This window comes from Panthera leo, chromosome C1, assembly GCF_018350215.1.
Source record: "Panthera leo isolate Ple1 chromosome C1, P.leo_Ple1_pat1.1, whole genome shotgun sequence".
Classification (NCBI taxonomy): Eukaryota; Metazoa; Chordata; class Mammalia; order Carnivora; family Felidae; genus Panthera; species Panthera leo.
The window spans coordinates 71,091,139-71,106,765 of record NC_056686.1 but is presented as its reverse complement, the minus strand read 5'-3'; the positions used below and the strand labels follow the sequence as shown (position 1 = coordinate 71,106,765).

General features: G+C 42.2%; 1 protein-coding gene across 1 annotated transcript in view; it reads left to right on the top strand.

Moving 5' to 3' along the window:
• The first annotated feature begins 6,194 nt into the window (after positions 1-6,194).
• The window catches only part of LPAR3 (lysophosphatidic acid receptor 3), a 99,623-nt gene continuing 90,190 nt past the window's right edge, over positions 6,195-15,627 (top strand). The window contains exon 1 of the mRNA XM_042952448.1: positions 6,195-6,230. Coding sequence (XP_042808382.1) covers positions 6,219-6,230 — 12 coding nt within the window. The 5' untranslated portion in view covers positions 6,195-6,218. The remainder of the gene's footprint in view (positions 6,231-15,627) is intronic.

Here is a 15,627-nt window from a genome sequence, read left to right as displayed (position 1 = left end):
GAATAGAATTGCTGTTAAAGCCCTTCTGTAATCTGCAGCTGTGACTACCATTTGAATAGAAGATTAATGATGGTCTTTCATGCTTGCGTTTTCTTTTATTGGCTTTCATGTTTCCTTTTATTTCTTTTCTCTCTAGCTGGACAAAACACTTTCAGGGAGAAAAATCTTTCTCAAGGTTACCCTATATCTGTGGAAACATTGTTTTCTCTCTTTTTACTAATTGTAAACAGTTGTCATTTTACCAACTGTATTGTCTGTTTGGGTTTTATTGAACAATGTTGTTCTCGTAACTCTGCTTAATGGACACATCTGGGACAAACCATTTTCTCTTCTACCTAGGCCTCTACTTGGAGAATGCACTGTGAAAGGTAGGAGACATGTTCTTTCTGGTTTTGCTGGTTTCATTCTGGGATCTCCAACTTACTAGAATGTACCCCGTTGGCTTGCAGTGCACCCCCAAAGCCAGAGACAACAGCCCTGAGCTTGTTGACTTGGGGTGGTAGAGAAGAGCATGGGCATGGGAGCCATCTGGACAGACTCAGGTGAAAGTCCAAGCTTACCCTGTAGCTTTGTGGCCTTGGGCAAGTTACTTTTTGCTTCTAAATGGTGATACACCTCAACTGTGGGATTCGCATATAAGTCAGGTAACTCAGGCAAACTTGGCATTGACCTGGCATCGAATTGAAACCTGAGCTGTTCTTTCCTTTTGATTTTTCTGTCACGTTTATAAGTAGGTTCCATGGGACTAGGGAATAGTAAAGATTTAGTCTACATCCCTTCTTCCTGGACTCCTGTTCTCCTACTGAGTCTCCTTGGACGGATCATACAGGGCTTCAGTTTCCTCATCTGTAAAATGGGGACTGTGCGGATTAAGTGAGTGAAATATGAAGTGTATAGAACTCGGCATGACTCGGGAGTGCATGGTAAATAGTAGATCTTTAAGAAGCTTTTCCTAGCATAGTCTACAAATGTACAGATCTATTTACCTGGGCTGGCCGGGAAAATATTTTGTAGTGAGCTTACTACACACTTTTGGTGGACTTTGTTCCAGTTAGGGCTCTAAGTGTGTAAATATCCCATATGCAGCCATGTGCTAGAAGCAATGATCAATTCAGCAGCTGTCAGAACTCACAGTTGTGCAGAAGTGGAGCAGATGAGCAACCTAAGTGCCCTTCCATCGGGGGCAAAGCTGTCAGTCCCGATGGAGGGTTAAAGTCACTGAGGTGCACAAGCCGTCACGAACCTCCAGTGCCTTCACTCTCAGCGAGCCCTTCTGTCCTCTGCTAGGAGCCCACTGCCCTAGCCAAATTTTTCAGAAGGTGCGAAGTATAGGCTAGCTTGCTTCTAGGCCACCGTGGAGGACGTGGGATGGCAAATGCAAAAGGGTGAGAGAAGGTATTTCGGAGAAGCTCTTCAGGAGATTCCAGTCACTGCCCCTAAACCGTGCTGAGGGCCCATATCATAAGAGTGGGAGGGCCCCTTGGCTGTGGGGAGGCCTACGCTCAGAATCTCAGGTTGAGGAGAAGCACGGCACCCCAGCTTCTCACCTTAGGGACAAATAGCCAGTCACCTTCCAGTGCCTGAGGGCCTCCTGTAAAAGTGGCCCAGCCCTGTCACTGATGGTCAGGGGCCCCAGAGTCACTAGGGAAGTATGTTCAGTGAACTGCTACTGTGGTCTCGGCCATGGATTGCTCCTGCCAGTATAAAGATCTGCGATGTTTAAAGATACGACTCCGGTTCCCTGAAGAATTCACCTGTGGCCGCCACTTATCACAGGAACTTTGGATGACTCAACCTCACTTTACTACTAATCAGTTTCACCTTTATTTTCATGTAAGTTGAGCAAACTTCATTTTGCTCCTCCTCACTGAAAGTTTGGACTCTCACCCATAACGCTGAGTCTCTCTACCAAGTCCAGAAGTTCACACTACTTGTAAAACATACATGAAGCAGCTCTTGTGGGACAGAGTGATTGAGGACCTCACAGATGAACCCCCAAGCGTGGTGTTCAGACATTAGGCCCTTAAGCGAGGACAGTGAACTACAGGCATGGGAAAGGGAACATGATGCAGTGAGTTGGAGCAAATGCTGAACACTTCTGCTTTCCCGTTCCTTTCCACTTGAGATACTTGATACTCATGCTATGCAGCTTTGTGGCTGTGTGACCTATGCATTCACAAAGGACCCCACACCTGGCTTCATGCTTTGCCCTCACAGTCTTGCAATTCTTCATGTTTTTCGAACAGCCCCCCCTACCAAGTCATGTAGTAAATTCTCATGGTAGTACAATGTAACTCATTGATGATCTCAGTGATTAAAGCATGGCCTTTTAGACAAAGGCTAGGAGCCCAGTGTCATACTTAGTTTATAAAACAATTGAAATTTAACAAAAGGAAAGAGTGAACCGGAGTTGGAGTGGCTTTTACACTGATGTGAGTGATAATCTAGTTGTATTTGTGGGATGAGGTGAGCTTAGGGTCCTCCACTCGACCATCTTCCCCAGAAGTCTCTAAAGTAGCTTTTTTTTTTTTTTTTTTAAGTAGGCTCCATACCCAACATGGATCTTGAACTCACAACCCTGAGATCAAGAGTTGGATACTCTAATGACGGAGACAGCCAGGCATTCCTAGAGTGGTGATTTTTTTTTTTTTTTGAGTTTATGCATTTTGAGAGAGAGAGCATGTGCAAGAGCACACACGAGCAGGGGAGAGGTGGAGAGGGAAAGACAGAATCCCAAACAGGTGCTGAATCACCAGCACAGAGCTCTGCATGGGGCTTGATCTCACAAACCGTGAGATCATGACCTAAGCCAAAACCGAGAGTCAGATGTTTAACTGACTGAGTGGCTCTGGCCTACTGCTTATCTCACAAAGATGGAGATTAAACTTCTGTAGTTGGTGATGTTGGTCAAGGTTGTTTCCATGTTGCATTGGTGGGTTGGATGCTGGGCTGCTCACCTTTCTCCCCATGCCTCATTTTCTTCTCTCCATTTCATGTTTTTCCATTGACAGAGTCAGGGTAGTTCATCCTCTAAACTCAAGTTATGTTTGCCCAGTTACCATATGTCCTGTGACCTTGCCCAGCCAAGTCCCGTGGGACCTGCTCCACGCACTAAGCAATCAGATGCTCTCTCCGAGCTCTTCGCAGCCATTTGCTGTTAGAATGAAGGGCCTGTCTTTGAATGAGAAGCTGTAGGATTGTTAAACATGCTGTGTGTTGGAGAAAATAACATATTAGCACTGGGAAGACATCAAGATCGACCAAATCTCAAAATGGACATTCAAGTTGTTAGGGAAAACAATACAACTTATGGCTGTTCTATCATGGGCTCATTTACAGCAAATGCTGCTGCAAACCAGTGGGTAAAAATGGTGGCAAATGTCTCTCTTGCCATCTGTCTCTGCCAGAGAACCAGGGAGTGAATGAGAAGCTAAATTAGTCACATACAACATTTCCACACCATCTTGTATAACAAGGACAGCAAAACTCTGACTTCTTAAAGACCCCTGGGAGCTATTGGCTGTGGTGAATGGGAGAGACAATTTATTAGGGTGATGTATGTTTCTTAGTTTCTAATGATACATAAATTATCCCATGAGCCATGATACATATGGTTTAAAGAGAATTTTAAATGAAAGCAATTTTTTTTCTAGCAACACTAATTGCCTAGCGGCAGTAAATTACTCATCCCCCGCTGCCTGTGGGCTGTGGTCATTATTCTCTCCTCGAGGTTGAGCGGATGTCCCCCAAGAGGAATGTTTGCTTTGACAAAGTGAATTTACATCCTCACTTGTGAGCCTGCCATGCTGGGTCTACCAGAGGAGAGAGTATTAATAATGCCATTTGGACCTAGCACCCTGTGTTTGTGCCATCCTGCATGTGTTATCTATGATAGCAAGACAGTGAGTTGGGTCTTAGCTCTTGGTTGCCTTTGGGGGCAAATCAGGGAGCTGTTATCGATATTTAATTTTCTCCAGCTGGGGGGTTTGAGAGGTAGACTTGGCTAATAAGCATGAAAGTTTCTTAGATGACAAGTTAAGCAAGGGACGTGATAAGCACTGCTAATTTGGGGAAAGGAGATAATGACATGATGTGCAGATGGAAAAGGGTGATGCTGTTAAAGACCATTAATTCCACATATATTTGTTGATTTCCAATACTGTGCTAGGTACTAAGGATGCAAGGAATGAATGCCATGGTCTCTGGCCCCAAGAGGTTTGGTGTCTAGTGGGAGAGACAATAACATACAAAGCAAGGATAGCACAAGGGCACCCCAAGTGCTATATAAGAGCAGAATAGCAGTAAGTTCTTGCCTGTCTGAAGTATAAATTAAGGCCTCTTAAAGAGAACAAGATGATGCTAACTGAGACTTGAATAATACATTGTGCTTGACCAGATGGCCAAGGTGGGAGTGGGATTGGGGTAGGGCTTTCTGGATAAAAGCAATGATAGAACAAAAGCATGGACATCTGAGGGAGAAGCAAGCCAGTTAAGAAAAATGTTTTGGGGTGGTTAAAATGTAGGTCATGTACTGAGGAAATTAATAGAAGACAAGACCGAGAAGTGACAGGCAAGGCCACAGGGACTGTGAGCACCATGGGGAGCTACAAGACCAGAAAAGGCAGAACTGCGAAGGATAGATTAGAGTTGGGTGAGATAAGTAGGGAAATTAGTTACAAAACTGCTGCAATCATCTAGATAAAAACAACAAAACAGTGATGTCATTTCCCTGTAATTAAACAGAAAGAGGAATTTGTGTGAAAACTGTCGCTAAGGAATATACCAGATCTCACGTATGTGTTTTATCTATCTGTGTGTGTGTGTGTGTGTGTGTATTTTTTTTTCTTTCTTTCTCAAAAGACATTTCTGCTAAATACCCTGTCATTTTCTTGTGAGTTCATGCTTTTGGACTATGCATTTAGGGGGGAAGGTCTCTTTTCATAACTCCTATTACAGAGAAATACATTTATTAGGCTGAATGGCTTTAATGCATATTTCTATCACATGGGCATTTCTCCTTCCACATATTTAAAAGAAGCGTATCCAAGACTTTCTGTTTCTGCATCATCCAGCTCCACCTACCCTACACACACACACACACACACACACACACACACACACACTGAAGTACTGTGACCTTAAGGCTGGCCATGGTTTGTGTCTATAAAGGTGGCAAGATGTGTGGGTGTAACCACTAACAAAGCCAGACTGACATCTGTAGTCTGAAGCTTACAGATTGCACAGAGACTTTATGAAGAATCCATCTTCCTTACCCGCTACCCATGACCACCATCAAGATTTGGGTGTGGGATCACTAAGTTTCAGAACTAAGTGTGGCTACCTGAAATTGACGGTCTTATAGGTAAGTGCTAGAAGGTGCTTTGACTTTATGACTCTCTTAGGCAGGGGCAGTGTGTGGGGACGTCAAGGGTTCAGGGGTGGGGAGGTAAACTGATTAAGAGGCTCAGAGAGGACTGTGTTGTGCCTACCCCCACTGCCTTGATTTGGGGGGTGGTAGTGAAATGTGGTCATATTAGAGGAATGTTCCTGGGGCAGGGTAGACTAAGACTGGGGGTTGGGGGGGGCAGGGCAGGGAAGGTAGCATGGCCCATACCTCATAAATGAAGAAAGCATGGAGTTCTATAAATGCCTGAGTGCACGTGGGGCTGATCTGCCTGTTTCCTTCCAGAGCCCTGCAGAGAAGGTCAGTGGTTTATGCCAAGACCAACCCCAGTGATACCTCCTTGCAAGCTCTGACTCCAGTAAACCAACTCTGTGACTATTGCAGATGGTAAACTCGTAACACTTCCTTACTATGTGGAATATGTGAGGCAGCAGGGTGGTAGGAAACCCCATTAGGAGTCTTCTCACCTCCCAACACAGTCAGAGGAGACCAGCTGGGCATCGATGGTGAGGGAGAACTCTCAAAGATTGGCAGGCTGACCATGGATCTATGCCCAAAGGGGTACAGTGGGCAGCTGGCACAGACTATATGCTCAGAGGCCAAACCATGGTCTTAAGACAATGCACACCAGCACTGTGACCCTGGGCGACCAGCAGGATGCTCTGTGGGGAAACTGCCACGCCCACATTCTTGGACAGTGAGGCCACCCAACCCAAGTCTGATCTCTGGGGAAGGTGCACTGGAGCTGCCAGCCAGACTGATGTGGAGATTGCTTCCCATGTCCTTTCTTGAGCAGGTCTTGTTCCTGGAACAGATGGAGGAAGGGGTGAGTGGGTCGGTGATGATTCTTCTACTAGAATTTTATTTCCCTGGCATAAATGGTTCCATAGTCCACCTGGAAAAGATGAACATAAGGGAAAGGGATGACAGGCAGATGAGGGGAGCTTGGGTGTGAGTGGCCGTGGCTAGTATGATACTGACATGACGTCACCTCTCTCATACTTTCTAGGCTTACGGGGGCCCTGACCTTTAACCCTTCTACAAAATACTCTGTTTAAGCCTCCTCATTTATAGGATTGAAACAAAAGAATTGGCATTTATTGTTCTGACTTAAATTTGAAGCGACCACATGGGATAAAACTGAACGAAATAACATTTCTTCCCCACTGGCCTTTTCAAAGAGTGGCAATTCACGTTCACAGCAGGCAGCTCAGAGGGTAAGTTATTGAGACAGAAATGGGCACAAACCAAATAAGCTAATATTATCAACCAGTATTATCAGGAATGTGTCTTAAAAAGATGATTATTGAGCACCTTACAACCATATAGCCAAGTAAATACCAAATGGATTAAAGATTTAAATGTGAAAAACTAAGCCTGTAAAAGAACTAGAAAAAAATATAGACGAATATTGATCTGATATAGGAAGCAGAGAAGGGCTTTCTGAGTTTAAAGCTATCAGTAAATCATAAAGGAAAAATCGGATGAATTTATTGCATGAAAATGAAAATTTTCAGAGAATTAAGGACGTAAACAAAATCTTAAAAGCATACTCAGAAGGAAAGAATTGCAGTCTATACAACTGGCTTAGTGTCCTTGCTGTGTGAGGAGCCATTACAAATTCCTGGAGAGTGAGCCCCCAAAGGCACAAAATTTTCTGTGTCTCTGTGTTTCATGTGCACAGCAGGGTTCCTGGTGAGTAGCAAGCACTCAAAAAATAGTATGTACTTTAAAAGCTGTATTTGGTTGAATGCCTACTATGTACATGTAGTATCACTACTCATTCCAGCCAACTTAACAACTTACGTATCTGAATTTCCATTAAACCAAAGAGAAAACTGAACGCAGAGTAGGGGGCAGAGCATGGCTTCAAATCTGGAGCTTCTGACCCCACAGTCCTCTCCCATCCTCCCTTCCTGCTGCCTGCCTTCTAAATAATGCTTGCTGAATAGAATGTAATGGCAGAAAATTAAGTTTAACCTGCTTAATGAGAAATGTGGCTTTTATTTTTAAACAACACCTTGTTAAGCAGCATTCCTTGAATTCACACAATGCTGGTGCTAATGGAAAATAATCTTATATCTTTGTAGGGGGAGTTGAAAGCTCCATAGAAATTCCCAGCTCTAATACTAAATTGCCAAGTGATTTAGACAATTTGTTAAGCTGTTCCAAGCCTCAGAACCCTTATCTGTAACACAGGGATAATAAAATTGAGAATACAGAGAGGTTAAATCACTTGTCCAAGGTCACATAACAGTAAACACCAGAACTGGGACACAGACCCAGGCAGCCCATCTTTAGAGCTGAATAGTTCATAAGGTTGATGTAATGTCTAGGAGATAATGGATGTAAGGAAGCTTTGAAAAAGATAAACTGGATGCATTGGTGAATGGAGGTAAAACTTAAGATTTTAAGCCGTGTGTGTGTGTGTGTGTGTGTGTGTGTAAGAATTATGAAAACCAAAGCTTGATAGAGATGTCTCAAATGTCTGGGTATGTCCTTCTTGAACTACTGTCTGTCTTTCAGTTGATAGAGCTTAAAATGTGTGCTGGCAGACTGACCATCCCCTTGCTCCCACTCCCTCTACATAAGCCAGCATGCTAATACTGACTAATGGATCAAAGTCAATATGCCCACAATTAGAATCTTATCTAACGGTCTCCTTAGAAAGAAAGAAAGAAAGAAAGAAAGAAAGAAAGAAAGAAAGAGGAAAGAAACAGGAAAGAAAGAAGGAAAGAAAGAAAGAGAGAAAAAGAAAGAAAGAAAGAAAGAAAGAAAGAAAGAAAGAAAGAAAGAAAATGAAAATAAAGCAGATAATTGCATATAATGGGGTGGAGTTTCTGGCAAGTGCCATAATGAATCCCCATAGCTGTGATTGAAATATGATAGCCACCCCATAAAACTTCGACTCAGCACCTCTGTCATCTTGCTGGCCAGAAGCCAGAACAGCCGCTGTTAACAACGTGTTTTAATATCTCTCATGTACTTTTCATGTCTCAGTTCAGTATTTGACCATTGACGAATTTGGCAGTTGTACCTGCAACTCAATTCATGTACCTTTCAGAAAATGTCCTTCATATTCTCTTTATCTCTAACTGACCTAATTTATTTTTCTGAGCCATTTGAGAGAAGGTTGCATATACTATGCCCCTTTGCCTTACTACACGAGTATATTTTTCCTATCAAGCATAGCCTCTTATATAATCACAGTACAATGATCAAATACAGGAAATTTAACATTTTAACATTGATACAACGCTTTTATCAAATCTTACAGTGCATAGTTCAATTGCATCCATTGTCCCAATAATGTTGCGGGCATTCTTTTCCCTCTGTTACAGGATCCAATCCAGGGTCACTACTGAGTTTAGCTGTCATAGCTCTTTTTAGTTTTCTTTCATCTGGAAAACCTCCTCAGCTTTTGTCTTTCGTGGCACTGAGATTTTTGAAAACGACTGGTCACTATTTACATGTAGCCCCTTAATATGGATTTGTTGATGCTTTCTCATGATTAGAAATCAGGCTATGCATTTTTGGTGGACATACCACAGAAACATTGAAGTGTCCTCCTCAGGGTATCATATCCAGAGGCAGATATTATTGGTCTGTCCCTCAAGGGGTGATATTTACTGATTGCCCAGTGAGATGTTGTCAGGTCTTTCCATCACTGTGGTGGCCACAAAAATGCATGGTCTCACTCTCCTGCTCTGAGGAGCCTGCTGGCGGCTGCCTCAGCTGCCCTCCGCCCAGAATCTGCCCGCGCCTGCCTGGAGACGTGTTTTCCACCGACTGCTCAGGGCCAGTGAGGGGATGCAACAGTGGTCCTAAAGCTGGCTCGTTTCTGCCACGCAGGAGACCCTGTGCTGGACTTCCTATCAGGTTCACTGAATCCCTCTCAGACCTGGACTGTATCTAAGACTCTCCTACCCAACACTCCCCCTTTTCCTCCCTCCTTCGTGGGGTCAGACCCACACTGCAGCCCGACAGCCCTCCTGGCCTCCTCCAGCTTGCTCCCCATTTTCCCTCAGGAGAGCCACCCCACAAATTCTCTTGCATTTCTAGTCCCATCTTGGCAATCTGCCTCTTGGAGGGTCTGAAGTAACACAAAGTAGTACCGGAAAAGATGGTTGAAAAATAGGTGGTAAGGTGGGAGATTTGGGCCTGGTTTACTCATCCCTGGTGGGTGAAGAGCATGCTGTCCTGAGTGGTAGGTGGGGCATGAAGAGTCCCCAGTACAAGGCAGTGGCCCAGTTGCCAAGGATCTCCCTGGTGGTGACCTGGAAAAGTGTCCTGGTGGTGGGGACTGCCTTTGCAGCTGCAATGATCCAGGAGGATTCCAGCAATTAGAAGACATGGCAAAAGGGACGCTTACAAAGACCGTAGAGTTGTCTCATCGCTTCTAAGTTGATTGACACTCCACAGAGGGATAAGAAACTGTGGGCTGAGCTCAAGTAGTTAAGACCAAGTGTGAGTGCAGAGGTCTTGGAGGTAGCCTACGTAGAGACCCTGATCCCCTGCAATGCAAGAGCACACAGACCAGGCTGTAGACTGAGGACCTGTTTAGTCAAGGTCAAGTCTTGACCTCAGTCAAGACTTCCTTGCCCCTATTTATTTATTTTTTAATATATAGGCGAAAATAGAGGCTTGGAGAGATGATATAACTCAGCTTTCTTCGCCCAGATTTCTGACAGTAACTCAGCTTTCTTCACCCAGATTGCTGACGGGTCTGTCTACCTCCAACAGCATTTACACTTTCTGCCCATGGCTTTGTGTGGATCCATGGATTCTACAGAAGGAGAAGGCCACGGCTTTCTGGAGGGAACATCGCTATAGCATATCCACTGCCTATCCTGCCTCTTCCCCTCTTCACTACAATTTTGACTGCATTGTTTTTCTTGCCAGAATCCTGTTATCTACCTCTAGAATTCAGCGTTACCTGCATAACAGTAATGGATCCCACTGTGAGAAGGCATAGCAAGATATTCTAGTCATGCTTACATGAACTACAGAACCCATTATTTAGAAAAAGCATGTCCTCACACTAAATACTGAAGCGAGTTTTCCTTGTCTTTGGGTACACATGTAGCCATAGTTGTGTGTATGTGTCCAGTGAGAGAAAGGTAAACACTGAAATCTGTTTTACTGGGCCATGATTTGCTAATATTCGTGTAAATATATAAATGGGAGTAGGTTTTACTCTTAAAGCACAATAACAGAAAATTTAGATTTTACAGGCATGTTCAGGAAATGGTGGGTAAGGCATTTTAATACTAACAATTCATCATAGGACCATGGATTCATAGTGATGTCTTACATTTACATAATACTGAAAGGTTTGCAAAGGGCTTTCCCACATATTGTGTAGTTTTATCCTCACAATAACCCTGCACTAGGTAGAGCAAGTTTTATTATCCCTTTTTTTTATATGGGGGAAATTATATTCTTTCACAAACAGAAAAACTAAATAAAGAAAATTAATTCAAATGCCCATGCATTATGAGACATGTATCTGAAACCTGGCATAAGAGGAACTTAGTTTTTGAAACTGCCTACTGTTCTGCCTGAAAATGTTCATTTCTTTTATAATATTTAATATTTAATATAGTTGCTAATACACTGGAGTCAGTGTTTCCATCCTGCAGTGTTTCCAGCCCTCACTTAAATCTATAATTCCTTTTGCTGCTCTTTGCAATAAGGATTTAATAAACACAATAACATGAGCGCTCAACGTGAATCCTTTTCCTTTGACATTGCTGAAAAATTTAAGTGACTTTAAACCTTTTAGATTGCCATGGGGTTAATTAAAAAGGAGAGAGAAAAGAACAAAATTTAGTCACTTACATCTAATTTATTTGTGAGGTGGGATAGAAGGTGTTATTATTTTTTCCCAGTAGGAGTACTTCTGTAAAGATTGCAATGGAAGTGGTGAGAACACAGTTTTATTGGACAAACTTTGCTTTTTAGCAAAATAACTCCTTGGAAAATTATTTCCTTTATATATGTGGTGATTCTCTTTATCCCAAATACCACTTTTTGCCTTATGGTCTCTTTTGTTTGATATTAATAGTTACACAGGCTTTTTTTTTTTTTTTTTTTTTTTTTTGGTTAGTATTTGGTTAGTTACTCTGTATTTCCTCTCATTATAATTTAAATATATCTCATTCACACAGCATATAGCTAGATTTGTTGGGTCCATTACAATCTATATTAATGGAATTGTTTTGCTTACATTGTTTTAATGATGCATATATTTGGACTTATTTCTATAATCCTAATTTTTGTTTTCCATAAATCATACTTTTTTTTTCTTGTTTCTCCCCTGCCTCTGTCCTTCTGTTGGATTAGTGGAATTTTTCATGATTCACTTTTACTTCTTTTCTTTTCGTATGTGCTCTTAACTTTTCTTTTTTTAAAAAAAAATTTTTTTTTAATGTTTATTTATTTTTGAGAGAGATAGTATAAGTGGGAGAGGGGCAGAGAGAGAGGGAAACACAGAATCCAAAGCAGGGTCCAGACTCTGAGCTGTCAACACAGAACCTGATGTGGGGTTCGAACCCAGGAACTGAAGCCAAAGGTAAGCCAAAGCTTAACCAACTGAGCCACCCAGGTGCCCCTGTGCTCTTAACTTTTCAACTCTTCACCTGACTTAGAAAAATATAAAGTTAATCAAAATATCTCAGCTACTCTTTGCTCTTTTCCTCTGGATCACTTTCACTCTCTAGACACTCTCTGTCTTACGTGTTTTTCTTGTCTAGTATTTTAGTTCCTTTTTCCAACCTTCTTCCCTCGTTGTTATTTTTGCTTCGTATCTGGTACAGACAATGTTTCCTCAGATTTACTCATGTTTTTACCACTTACCTTAGTAAAAATGCTTTTTTGCAGACCACTTCTTTCTGGGTTCAATTTCCTTCTTTCTTTAGTCGTTCTTTTTTTTTTTTTTTTTTTTTAATTTTTTTTTTTTCAACGTTTTTTATTTATTTTTGGGACAGAGAGAGACAGAGCATGAACGGGGGAGGGGCAGAGAGAGAGGGAGACACAGAATCGGAAACAGGCTCCAGGCTCCGAGCCATCAGCCCAGAGCCTGACGCGGGGCTCGAACTCACGGACCGCGAGATCGTGACCTGGCTGAAGTCGGACGCTTAACCGACTGCGCCACCCAGGCGCCCCTCTTTAGTCGTTCTTTTAATGAGTCTTGGTCTTCATCTGAAAAATCTCTTTACTTCACCCTTAGTTTTCAACCATTCTTTACCTGGAAATTAAATCCTAGGTTGCCCCTCTTTTCCCTCGACACTTTGGTAATGGAGTTCCATGTTCTCCTGGTCTTTATTGTTGTTGGGAGAAGTATTATAAGCCTAAGTAGTCTGTATTTTCTCATGGACTGCTTTTAAGATTTATTCGTCTTTAATACTTCACTGTGTGTGTATTTCAAATTTTAATTGTTTGAAGCAGTTGTGGTTCTTGAATCAAAAAATTCATGTCTTGGGGCACCTGGGTGGCTCAGTTGGTTGAGCGTCCAACTTCAGCTCAGGTCATGATCTCACAGTTTGTGAGTTCGAGCCCCACATCGGGCTCTGTGCTGACAGCTCGGGGCCTGGAGCCTCTTCAGATTCTGTGTCTCCCTCTCTCTGCTCCTTCCCTGCTCACACTCTATCTCTCTCTCAAAAATAAATAAAGATTAAAAAAATTAAAAAAAAATTCATGTCTTTTTCAATTCTGAAAACTAGTCATTAGTTTTTTAAAAATATGATTTCCTTCTGCCCATTCCCTCTTGTCTTGCTTTCTGAAACTCTGATTGGAAATATGCTGAGGGGCGCCTGGATGAATAAGTTGGTGGAATATTTAACTCTTTATCTCAGAGTTGTAAGTTCAAGCTTCATGTGGAATGTAGAGATTGCTTTAAAAAAATAGAATCTTAAAAAAAAAAAAGAAAGAAGCATGTTGAATTTTCTCATTCATCTCATTCCTTCATCTCTGAATCTCTCTTTCATATTTTCAATCCCCTTTTCTCTTTGTGCTACAGTCTAATGAATTTCTTTAGATATATCTTTCAGTTCATTAATTCTCTCTTTAGCTGGTTTTAAGTTTTTGTTTATTGGTTCATTGAGGTTTTTTTATTACAATGACTCAGTTTTTCATTTCTAGTTTCTTTTGGTTTTCTTTTTATATCAACTTATTTTCTTTTTTAAAAAAAATGTTTATTTATTTTTAGTGGGGGAGGGGCTGAGAGAGAGGGAGACAGAGAATCCCAAACATATTTTGTGCTGTCAGCGCAGAGCCTGATTTGGGGCTCGATCCCACAAACCATGCGATCTTGACCTGAGCCAAAATCAAGAGTTGGATGCTCAACCAACTCAGCCACCCAAGTACCTCCAACTTTTTTCATTAAAAAAAAATTTTTTTAATGTTTATTTATTTTTGAGACAGAGAGAGAGAGTGTATGGGGGAGGGTCAGAGAGAGGGAGACACAGAATCTGAAGCAGGCTCCAGGCTCCAAGCTGTCATCATGGAGCCCGACGTGGGGCTCGAACTCACGGACCGCGAGATCATGACCTGAGCCGAGGTCAGATGCTTAACCGACTGAGCCACCCAGGCACCCCTAAAGTACCTACTATATTTTCAGTTTCTTGCATGAGCTAGACTCAGTAAGATGTGGACAGAATATAAATTTAATCTTTTCCCAATTGCCCATTTAAACCCGATATGTAATCTGGCCTTTTTCTTACCTTTTGGGTGAAATCTTAGGCAAGTATCATAAATGTCCTAGTTATTCTAAGATAATTAGGCATCTTGTGATTACTTTTAGAAAGAACAATCTTGTTTCAGTAACTGTGATGCCCTACCTGGTATAATAATTACATTTCTGAATTTCATTTAAACTGAAAATTTCTCTCCTTCTAAGGCTTGAGTTTTTCCAGCTGGGAAACCCGAGGTAGGAGAGGGAAACTTGGTTGTCTTTGCTTTTCTTTTTTCTGTCTGTGCCCCTTTACTCCATTGTCTTAGTTTCTAACCTCTCAGGATCTAGTCTAAAAGGAATAGCAGTAAGGGGACATTCTTATATGGCTCTTGCTATCTTGTCTGGCTTTGGGACTCTGAATAGCACAGGTCTCTTTCTCTCACAGGACACTTTCCTGGGTCCTCGGTTTCTCAGTGATTGCTCGCTTCCCCAAAGCTCCTGCCCCCCGAAAACCTTTAGGAAAGTATAGCTGCAGTTTCCGTGAGTGGGCAAAGCTCATAGTGAGCTCCCATGGACTACTTTGCTCTCAAGGAGGCCTCTGCAGCCAAATCCCCTTCAAACTAACCTCAGGCTGACAGCACATTGTGTGGATCTTGTTTGGTCATGGAAATACTAACAGCTCTGGGCTGCCATGGGTGAAAGTGCAATGTGCTCCCAGGCCCTCTTCCCTTCTCTTCACTGCCCACAGAGTGACTTGGGCACAGCTCCTCATTCCAGTCCTTATGCCCACCAAAATTCTAGGATAGTGTCCCTCAACCTTTAATGCACATACCAGTCACCTGGGGAATACTATTAAAATGCAGGTTCTGGTTCAGTGAGTCTGGGGTTGGGGTTGAAATTCTGCATTTCTCTCGTGCTCCCAGGTGATGTCCATGCTGCTGATCTGTGGACCACAGTTTGAGGTCCTAGGCTTATACGTCAAGTTCACTGAATGGTGTTCTCATTGGCTTGAGTTGACGCGGAAACACTTTTGTCCTTTATCTGGAGTCGAGGGAGATAAAACATCTCAGTATCTCAGTAACATTTTCCAAAGAAATCCCCTTGCTTGACCTCTTTCACTATCATCCTTCTGTAGTCTGGAGGGGACAGACTGCCTATGTAGGGAGGAACAATTTCACAGTCACTTATTATATGTTGTGCAATTGTGCTCTAGCAGGGTCATCGTGAAATACAAGGTCCTGGTCTATTTTGTTCCGGGCATTTGGGACTTTAGTTAAATGTGAAAATGAGAGGAAACCATTAAAGCACCTTATTAGAATCATTTTATTTTTTATCAACTTAAAAATTGTTATGGAAACTTGAGAATATATCCAAATGTAGAGAGAGTCATAACTAATACAGACTTTCAGTGTGAAGATCAATGAGTTCTGAGAAATGAAGATATAGAACATTTTACCCCCAGAAGTTCTCTTGGGTTCTTTTCCAATGAATCCTGACACTCTGATTTCTGTCACTATACCTTCGTTTTGTACTTTTTAGAACTTCATGT